Below are 10,570 nucleotides of genomic sequence, written 5' to 3'. Positions count from 1 at the left end.
CAGGGAGACAAGTCGGCGCCATGTGGGTCAGCTCCCTGGGCAGGGATCGAACTCTCCATCAGCTAGCTTGCAATGCTGCATTTTAAAACTCTGTGCCACCAGGGAGAGCCGATTCATCAAATAATTTCCATGATTGAGGAATGTTGGTTTGTAACCTAGTTGGAATTCTTTGAAGTGTTGGTGCTGAGGAGCCATTTTTTTACCTACTGGCCACCTTGTTTACTTCATAAGGTTTCCACTGTGTTTCTAGTATCTTCAAGCCATCTTGAAAGCTTAGTCCAAGTCTAGCTTGTTAATGGCACTCCATCCATGAGGTGGCTGCCTTCTACCAGTGAGCCAGAGGGATCCTCTGAAATTTCCTCCATCACCTCTCCCCTGACACTCAACACCACTTACGTATTTCCAGGTTTCGGTGAAGTCAAAACCTCTGACTGCGTGGTTTTCATGTCTCCCCAACATCACTGTCTGTAGTCCTTGACTAGTACCATTGGTCTCTTTCAGCTGAAATTTCTTGATTACACATGTAGGGGAGACATCTACAAGTTATCAACAGCCACAGGTATCCTATTAGTTACAAGTAAATGTTTCATGATAAAAACATAGTGTGACGCCAGAAGGAACACTCAAACAGAACACGGTTATGAAGCATTCCAACCATGATCTTCAAATTTCCAGGAACACGAAAGAAGGTGACTTTTCAGGAAAGATGACTGAGTATGTGTAACAGAAATTTATTTTCGGGAAGTCTAGTTTCAAAGACTCATGGCAGTAATGCTCATATCATACAAATTGACCTGTAACGACTCACACTTCGTTAGCTCTCAAGAGAAATGTCTTTCCACTATGAGCATAAATCACACACACACTCATAACTTACACATGCTGCTGTTTCATAATTGAAAAAAAAATTACCTGGGTAATTGTTGTATATAAAGAAAGCCTACATAAATAAATGTACATAAATAGCGCACATATATTGGAGTGGCAAAAAAATACAAAACAGTTTCATATAATGAATAATCTAAATTATTGGCATCTGAAAATTCAAAACAAAGCATTGAGAGACTGAAGAGTCCATAAAGCAATTTTTATGAAAATGAATTGTTTTTCTAAACACTTATTAAAAATTATTTGTACCAAAGAATTATATTAACAAGTGGTGCATGTCAGTAATGTTGCATTACAGGTGAAGAAAATGATAATCTATAAATGAAAAAGTACACATCAGTATTTCAAATATGGGAAGTCATTTACAAAGAATTCATTAAAAATAAAAATAACAGCATCTGTATAGGAAACATGCAAAATATTTTGAACATAGAATTAAGTAGTCACATCTCGCTGAACTGTGGAGATTTCAAACTGAAAAGAAAATGTTTGAGTGTAATCAAGTCCTTAACATCTATCAAAATCGTTTCTGAGTTTCACCACTTTAAAGATTTTCAAAAGCAACATTTCTAGTAAGTATGAAACTGTTTTTGTGTATCCTTCTAACCACCTGAAAACAAACTAGGGAAAAACTACACACATATAATGAAAGCTAAAGACTTTGAGCCACTTTTCAGTCCTCACCAGTCAGCAGATAATTCACTATGAGCAGAGACCATATGAATGTAATGAGTGTGGTGAAGACTTGATACAGTTCCCAAACCTCACAAGACCTACAGGGGCGAAGCCATATAAATGTAACAAGGTGACAAGGTGTAAATCCCAATGGGCACTTTGCCATCTGCAGGAGAATTCAGACTGGAGAGCGACCGACCGCATGAGGGTAATGAATGAGCTGACTAGGCTTTGTCAGATGTTAGGCCTTTGGTGACAGGAGAGAATAATGTGGAGAAAAACCTTCCAGACGCAGAGTGTGCTAAGAGTTTTACAAAATGTACGCACCTCGGGGATCGTGAGAGATCCACATGGAGAGAACCCACACAAATGTAGCAGATGTGGCAGGGCCAGGCACACGGACAATTCATCCCACTGAGAACTTCAGGAATGCAATGCATGTGGAAAGCATTTAGCCATGCCGTGTTCACGCCTATAAGCACCAGAATGTAGGTCCTGGAGGTAAGTCACATAGCCTGCACAGCTGACAAGATACCAGAGAATGGACCCTGAGAGGAAACATTCTGAATCCAGCGCACGTGACAACAATTTTATGCAAAGCTCAACGCTGGAGCTCAACAATTCATGGCAGAGAAACACAGATGTGAGTGGGACGAGGCCTTTAACTGTCTTCACCCCTTACACGACATCAGGGAATCCATACGGGGCCTTCAAACAGTACTCAAGCCAGTAACTAGACGTTAGAGTAGGCATTCCGGAGGAAACCACACATACAAAACCAACAACCAAGTGTGTGGTAAAGCGTTTTTCAAATACATCTTTGGGTCAAGAGAAAACATATAATGGAGAGAAGCCTTACACATTTCCTGAGAGCGGCGTAACTCAGACAGTGGCCCGCCTTCGGAATCCACCCAAGAGCTCAGATTGGAGGCTGTGTTCGGTCAGAGCATCCTCATGCTGTGAGGGAACCTGTCACCCTGGCGCTCCTTTCCTCGAGCGGCTCCCCTCGGGCAGATCTGCACAGCCTGGAGCCGCTGCGACTGACCCACGTGCATTCCCTCCTGACTTTTACCTGAATTCAGTGACCTCGCCAGCCCTTGGCCTCTGAACTCCCGGCACACTCGACCCCACAAAGCTGTGACCCCAGGCTCTCCGCGACTCCTCGTGCGCAGTGCTTCCTCCTGTGGTCACCCTGCCCCAGCTGTCTCGGCCCACAAGCCATCGCGACCCAACTCTCCAGGCTCCCCAGCACGAGCCCTCACTCGGGGAGCAATGCCACTGTGGACTCAAGAGCTGCACATCCTAATCACTACTGTCCGGAGCCTGCAGAGCTACCCAGCCATGGGCAGAGAACCCAGACGTCACAGGTCCGGGCTGCACCCACTCCCCCACACGTTCATGTCGTGCAGCTGCCCAGGAGCAGGGAAGCAGCCACTAGAGGAGGGCCCGAGTCTCCTGAATCTGTGTCTACATATGCCGGCCGGTGCGCGAGAATGTTCGTGCAGGCTGTGTGGGAATGTACATGCGGGAGTGTGTGCGAACACTCGCAGAGGCGCGTGGCGTCCACACGTGGCCAGCACGAGCATGGCCCAGGTGCTGCGGCCCTGTGCAGGTGCGTGTGTGGGAGTGGACACACGGGACGGCGGGGTTCAGGCTGGCCGGCCGCAGCTGTGTCTGAACAGCTGGGAGTCACAAGTGCAGGGGTGGCTCACGGTGCGGGCAGAGTGAACAGATGCGCAGTTATCCTGTTTTGTGGGCAACACCGGGCAGCAGCAAGGTTGGGTCATATGGTGTTTCCCGTTTCCATGTTTTTGAGGAATCTCCAAACCATTTTGCAGGAAAGCTGCCCCAAATCACACTCCCCCCAGTAGAAGAGTGTCCTGACAATAGGTAAGTTCTCTGGGCTACTAACATTGACTGAGTGAGCACGAGGGTCAAAGGTCAGAGTAAATGGGTGCCATCGCCACGTGAGCAAACTGAGCCACCCTTCCCGGTCTGACCCTCCAGGGCGGTGCCCAGAGCGCGGCAGGCCCAGCTCCACGCCTGCTGTCAGATGCGCAGGTGAGCAGCCCAGAGAGCACAGCCTCCCAGGACGCCTCCACCAGGTCCCAGGCTGCCCTGGTCATTCTGGGGAGCCCCTGAGTGCCCCAGGGCCCAGGGACGCAGACCTCCCCAAGGTCCCACATCTCTGCAGAGCCACTGAGGACCCTGAAGTTTTTCTTGGCAATTAGCAGCAGGAAAAGTTTTCCTGACTCTTCTGAGCTGCCAGGCCTGTCACTGACCTGCAGCTCTGGGGACACGATAATTGAAGCTCTGGGGAGGAGGGGACCCCTGTCAACCACTATATCTCAGGGCGCACTGGACCCAGCGCAGGGACACAGGCTGAGCCTCTGACCTGGGCCCAGCGCCCAGGCTGCAGGAAGCAGGCGAGTCACTGTGTACAACCAGGGGCGGGTGATGGAGGGGGCTGGGGTGCAGGGAGGGGACCCGGGCAGGAGGGGGGCCTGCTCCTGGACCATGGCACCTACAGGCACCTTCAGAGCAGTTAGGGCAGTGGGGGGTGGGCCCCTCCCTGAGGGCTCCTGGTGGCTCACGTTCCTCAGGCCAAGGGGGCTGCGGGTGATGCAGCAGGAGGACAACTCTCCTGGCTTCAGGGGCTTCTGGGGCCTCCTGCTGTTCAGCCTCCTCAGTAGAAGCCATAGCCTCAAAGTAGCCATGGGGGCGTCTGTGGGCCTCCCTGCTGGTGAGACAGAGCAGGGAGCACCCCTGGGTCAGCTGGTCCCGCCAGACAGCCCACCTGAGCCGTGGGGAGGGAGACGGTTCCCCAAGCAGGTGTGTGAGGGGCGCACTGGGCAGTGACTTCTGTCTCCACCACCCAGAACTGTCCGTTGCTGCTGGCAAAGCAGCACTGAGAGAAACGGACTTATGCAGCCGGGGGCCTGTTCTCTAGGGCAGCGCAACTCAGTTTACCGCGACCTCAGAGTCAGACACGCGGTGACGTCTGCACCGCGCCCGGCGCCTCGTCTGGGGCCCACGCGCGTCACTCCCGCCTCCCGGGGCGTCGGCCCCCACGGCGCAGGTCTCCGGGCTGCTCCCTTTCCCGAGTCCCGGCTTCCTGCTAATGGTGCAGTGTCTGGCCAACAGCGCTGTGCTCACGAGACAGTCAGGGACGAGCTTGTCCAGGGCTACCAGTCTCGGTGTTTCGTTGGCGGCCCGGGCCTGGCTTCGCCTTTGTCTCCTGCAGTGACAGCAGGCGGTCTGCTTGCTTCCACCCCCCGGGCCCGCGAGGCCCCAGGCCTGAGGCCCCAGGTGGGAGGGGGCGGCCGCCCCGCCGTGCCTGCCCTAGGCGCCCACGCTACTCAGGTCCCTGGGCCTGAGTCCCAGCTGCACCTGCCTGAAGAACCTCACCAGGGGGGCGCCTCCCACGGCTCGACTCTGGGCGCCGGTCTGCCCGGATGGCCGGGCCTCGGAGGCAGTGTGGTTTGGTCATCTGGAGACCGGGCCGAGGCCCTGGCCGGTGTGGGCTCAGCGTCCTGTGTTTGTCCCCCAGCCAGGTGCAGTTCTCCACTCGGCCCTGACGAGCAAGTTAATCTGACAGACGGGAACTTCTCTGGGCCCGTGCGCCCTCTTCATGAGGTCGGGACAGCGCTGCCTTGGAGTCTGCGAGGAAGGGGTGCCTGATTTGGGGGTCCTTGGCGCACTGAATCCTGGTTGTACCTTCAGCCACTGGAAGTCTCCAAAGTACCAAAAGCCTTTTTATTAAGGACTTATTTATTTATGCATACATGAGCTAGGTTAAGGCCAGAGATGTGAGGAGGGTAAAAGGACTCACCAGAGACAGAGCGGGGAGCAGAACAGATGATCCACTGCTGAGGGGAGCAGCGGGGAGACAGGAGACGTCAGCTGTGCCCAGTGGGTCACTCCCTGGCCAGGGATCAAACTCAGGCTGCAGAAGCTGCGGACAGCTTCACAGTGCTGAGACTTAACCCCCTGCCCCACCAGCGAGGCCCAGCACTGAGAGCCCTTAAGTGAACCCCCCAGAGTGGGGCTGTTGGTGAAGATGGAGGACAGGGCTGCAACTGGTCAGTCAGCTGCTGAGAACTGACCGGATGGACCCCTGGGAATTGGCAGTGGAAATGATTTTCTTGTTACAAACTCTGCTTGGGGTCCTGGGGAATCTTTTCCTCTTTTCCCATCAGTTCTTCCTCAATTTCACGGGCTGTAGACTGCGGGCCACTGATTTGATAATCAGGAACCTCATTGTGGCCAATTTCCTGGTCCTGATCTCAAGTGGAATCTGCTATCCACTGACATCTTTTGGGGAGTTCCCTGTCAACGATTTTGGGTGCAAGTTTTGCCATTATGCTCGCCAAGTGGGCAGGGGCGTGTCCATCAGCACCACCTGCCTCCTGAGTGTGGTCCAGGCCAGCACCGTCAGCCCCCCAGGCTCCACGTGGGCGGGGCTGAGAGACAAAGCTCCCAGGTACACCTGCCCCTCTCTCGCCCTGTGCTGGGTCCTGAACTTGGCACTAAGAGCCTCATATCCTGTGTTTGTAAGTAGTTCAAGCAATACCAACTCCTCAAACAGGAAGAAGTTTGGACAGTGTCATTTTCTTCATCATGACATAATCTCAAACTTGTTGTTTGCGTCTTTGCACTTGTCCCCCGAAGTCCTGTGTGTGGGGCTCATGGCCTGGGCCAGCGGCTCCCTGGTCTGCACCCTGTACCGGCACAGGCAGCGCGTCCGGCACCTGCACAGCTCCAGGGCCACCTCGGCGTCCTCCCCCGAGTCCAGAGCCACCCGCACCATCCTCCCCCTGGTGAGCACCTTTGTCTGCTTTTACCCCCTCTCCTCCATCTGCCAGGTGTTCTGGCTGTCCTCCACGACTCTACCATGGTCCTGGTGCGAGCCAGCTCCATCATCGCTGCCTGTTTCCCGACCGTCAGCCCCTTTGTGCTCGTGAGCTGGGACCTGGGCGCACCCCGACTCTGCTCCAGCTGCAGGAGGAATCCAGAGCCCCTTCCCCTTAGGAGAGATGGGTAAATGGTGCAGCACAGACATCTGAGTGAGATCACGGCCACTGCTTCCGAGTCCCAAGCCAGACCGCAGTCAACACGGGAGATGCAGGTGCCACGATGGCGGGACATCACCAAGGCCAGCACAGGGTCACTCGTGTCTGTGTGGAGCTCGCACGTCACCGTGCGGTCGAGGTGATGCAAAGGTGTTTCTGAGATTGGAGGCGTCGCTGTGCCTTCAAGGCGGACTCCACAAAACCTGGCCCTTGACTGGGTCGTGTTCTCAAGGAACAAAGTGGGTGTGTCAATCCCACGCTCTTACCGACAGGAGCATTCGGCGTTTAATGCAAGTGAAGATGAAACCTAGTTTGAGGGCGCCTCTGGAGGCGGCGCGGGATCGGTCTGCTCTTGTGCGTCTGAGTCACTGGGTGCCGGAGGACACCCCAGCCTGGCCGAGGCACTGAGAAGCCTCCGCAGGGCTCATCTCTCTGAGCAGATGACCCCTCTGGTGATTGCTGGCCGGGAAGGCTTCGACTCCAGGCTGTGTTGGATCTATGCGCCGAGATGGGGGGAGGCGATTCCCCCCCCTTCAGCAGTAGTCGCCGGCCTCGCTTCCTACTCACACAGCAAGTGTGCGGTTCTCACCGTCGCTACCTGCTTAAAAGATTCTCGCTGGTGGTAAGCAAGGCATCACTCTGGTGTGGAGTCGTGACAGGCGGGGAGACTGAGCCTAGCTAGGCGTATGGTGTAAATCTGCGCCACTCAATTCTGCTGTGACCCCAAAACTGACTAAAAAAAGAGAAGTCCTCAAGTAAGTATACACAATATTTTCTTGCAACTATCAAAAATCTACTCCATCAATGTCTATCATGGCGTCCATTTGCTGCTCTGCATACCGGCCACATTCAGTGCGCTATGTGGGATTCAGCGCGGACAATGACGGCTAGGCCTGTGAGCTGAAACTAATGGTTATTTTGCTTCTACACTATTCTATCACGTATGGATATGTTCCAGAGCTTAGGCATGCTTGGCCATCCCACCTCTGAGGGAGACGCCTTTATACCTGTACCCTGACACCCCAGTCCGAGGCGCCTGGTGGGTTCAGTTCTCACACCCGTCGCCGCCTTTCCCTGGGAACTTACTGCCAGGAGTGCGCCTCCATTTAGTGGTTTGTTTCTAGAGATTTATTTATGCCATCAAGCACTGGGGTACAGGCCAGAGGTACAGGGGCTGAGAAGATTCACCAGAGACAGACTGGGGAGCAGGACAGGCGGGTCTACTGAAATAGACTAGGGAGGCCCATGTCTCCATTTATTAAGACAGCTAAAGCTTTATTTGTCATTGATACCCACCTATGGAATAAATTTTAACAAGTGGAATCTTATTAAAACCAAAATTGGGGCCCTCCCTGGTGGCGCAGCGGGTTAAAGCACAGCACTAAGAAGCTTAAGCCACTTCCACATGAGTTCGATTCCCGCCTGCCCCGGAGGTGACCACATGGCCCAGCAGACCTCTCCTGACCTGCCCGCTGCTCCCCTCAGCAGTGTACTTCATCGATCTGCCTGTTCTGCTCCCCGCTCTGTCTCTGGTGAAGCCTCTCACCACCCCTGAGCCTCTGGCCTGTTAGCCCAGTTCTGTATGAATAAATAAAATCTTAAATAAAAAAAAAATTGTACATCATGAAAGGGAGCAAAATCAACTCTGTAAATCTGGATTATCGGATGAGCACAGCTTTTTAGTGGTGCATGAAAAATGCTATGGACTTGGATAGGAATTATATTCAACACGTAGAATATTTTGTAAAATGGCCATTTTAACGATGTTGGCTCTTCCAGTCCATGAACACGGAGTACCTTTCTGTATCTCCAGTTTCCCTCAGCAAGGCCTTAGTTTGCAGTGTCCCGTCCTTCATGGTGTTGATTCCTTGCTGCTTTCTCCTTGTGGCTGACTGCAAGTGAAACTGTTTTCCCACTTTGTCTTTCTTCTGGCTCATTGTTTGAATATAGAAATCCAAGTTTTGCATATTGATATGGTGACCTGACACTTATTTCTAATGGCTTTTTTTAGTGGCATCTTTGAGCTTTGATGTATTATTGCGTCATCTGCAAGTAGTGAGTTTTACTTCTTTCCAATTTGAGTTCTAGCTTCCTGCCTAACCACCGAGACTAGGCCTTCAGTAAGTACACTGCTGAACGACAGTGACAGTGGGTGTTCTCGGAGTCCTGCTCTCCGAGGAAGTGTGCCGCGGAGATGGCAGCCCACCGGCCCGTCATCGCTGGCTGGAACGTTCCTTCCCAGTCCCTGGCAAGCTGCCCACTAGGCCGCACATTCCTGTCTGCTGAGGGAGGGTGTCCCACCTGCCCGCCCTCATCAGCTCACGTCTTTTTTTCAGTCCTTCAGAAATGTGTATCTTAAGAAAGAATTTTGCTTTTGTTTGTTGTGGGGGTTGAGGGTATCAGGATGAGGGGCTGGGTTTGAGTCACAGGCCCTACTCCTGAGAGAGCAGTGAGTCACTCTGGTTCCCTTTACCTCACCCCCAGTGCCCAGTGGGGTAACAGGCCTGTGGTGACTTGAGGGCCCGGCTGGCGAAGTCACCTTGCCAACTGCTACAAGCCCCTCGCACCCGTGGAGCCTGGCCTCCCTCCAGTGGCCCTGGGGCCACCCACAGCAAAGCCACTGCGGAGGCGCCTGCTCCTCTCAAGGCTCCTTGGCTCAGAATCCAGGTGACCTGCCACGTGACGAGCCCGGACCGTCGCCTCACAGCCTCGCCTGTCTGCCCACCTAGGAATGCATCCTACTATCTGTGCCTCCACTTCTGTTCACGTGTTCTTGGCTGGATTTGGTCACAAAGACAGTCAGGTGCCCAGAGCCCTGGGAAGGACCTTTCAGTGCTGGCAGCCCGCACCGGCGAAGCATTGTGCCCGTGCTAGGGGAGAGTGGGCACAGCAGCCGGGGGGGGGGCGAGGCTGCCGGCTCGAGCTCCCAGAGACTGAATGGGGAGCCGGCTGCAGGCCCCAGGCCCACCCCAAGGGCCCTGTTCTCACCGCCCCCGGCTTCTGCAGGCAGGCACCTCAGACACCCACTCTGGAGGTTTCCAGAGAATCCTCCAACCTCAGGTCTCCCACAGGAAACAGCCTGCTGGGGTGCCCCTCCGCCACGTCAGTGATGCAACCAAGCACCAGCTGTTTCTAGACCTTTATTTCTCTGTGAAAATGGGGGCGGGAAGGAATAAAATAAAAACGACACAGTTGACACAAAAAAAAACCACTGAGCGGGGGCTAGGGAGGACGAGAAGTTGAGGGGAGGGGTCCACGACAGCAGCAGGATCAGTGACCCGAGCTCACACTCCGCCCCCGCCCAGATGCGGTGGGGCCTGTCCCCCCGGGGTCTGCCCTGTGGCGCCGAGTGCCCAGCCCCAGGGAGGTGGGTGGTAAGGCTGGAGGAGGAACCGTGCGGGGGCCTGGTCAGACCATGCACCGGGAGTGACAGCCAAGCCCCGTCTCCCGGAGGGGCGGACGCGGTGGGTGGCGGCGGCAGCAGCTCCGCTTCAACATCAGGCAAGAGACAGAACTGGGGGCAGCACAGGAGGGGGCAGCACAGTGAGCCCCACCTGCGCCCTCCCCGTGCTGGCGCGGCCCACACCACCCTCCGCCTTACCAGTCAGAGCCTCCTGGGCAAAGTACTTGACGTCCACGTCCTGGTCCTGGGTCAGCTTCTCTAGGATGGGCTTGACTTCACTCTGCAGCGTGCTGCGAGCAGAGGGCAGGGTGAGCGGACGGCCCGGGGGCCCAGAGGCCCAGGGGCCCTGGCCCGGACACGTGATCAAGCCCGAGCCAGAGCCAGGAAAGCTCCGCAGCTGAAGGCTGGGCAGAGGCCGAGGCCCGGGCGCACAGAGGCAGGGCACCTGCCCCTCAAGAGGCTGCGGGTGCGGCTCTGGGTTCTCGCCTTGCGGAGTCTGGCAGGCGTGGCGAGCGCCTAGGGGAGGAACACA

General features: G+C 54.7%; 2 protein-coding genes across 2 annotated transcripts in view; one reads left to right on the top strand and one right to left on the bottom strand.

Annotated features, from left to right (window-relative positions):
* The first annotated feature begins 5,498 nt into the window (after nucleotides 1-5,498).
* On the top strand, nucleotides 5,499-7,216 carry LOC101621614 (vomeronasal type-1 receptor 4-like). The gene is given in 2 exon segments (XM_012733614.1): nucleotides 5,499-6,444; nucleotides 6,447-7,216. Coding segments are annotated over 2 exon segments (933 nt in total). The 5' UTR covers nucleotides 5,499-5,672; the 3' UTR covers nucleotides 6,608-7,216.
* Nucleotides 7,217-9,759: 2,543 nt separating this feature from the next.
* Nucleotides 9,760-10,570, bottom strand: part of PPP2R1A (protein phosphatase 2, regulatory subunit A, alpha) — an 18,251-nt gene continuing 17,440 nt past the window's right edge. The window contains exons 14-15 of the mRNA XM_004694060.2: nucleotides 10,237-10,328; nucleotides 9,760-10,149 (exon numbers count right to left, since the gene is read on the bottom strand). Coding sequence (XP_004694117.2) covers nucleotides 10,133-10,149; nucleotides 10,237-10,328 — 109 coding nt within the window. The 3' untranslated portion in view covers nucleotides 9,760-10,132. The remainder of the gene's footprint in view (nucleotides 10,150-10,236; nucleotides 10,329-10,570) is intronic.

The sequence above is a fragment of the Condylura cristata genome, unplaced genomic scaffold (assembly GCF_000260355.1).
Source record: "Condylura cristata isolate star-nosed mole 26May11 unplaced genomic scaffold, ConCri1.0 scaffold00041, whole genome shotgun sequence".
NCBI classification, from domain to species: domain Eukaryota; kingdom Metazoa; phylum Chordata; class Mammalia; order Eulipotyphla; family Talpidae; genus Condylura; species Condylura cristata.
This window is presented reverse-complemented; position numbering and strand designations above follow the sequence as displayed.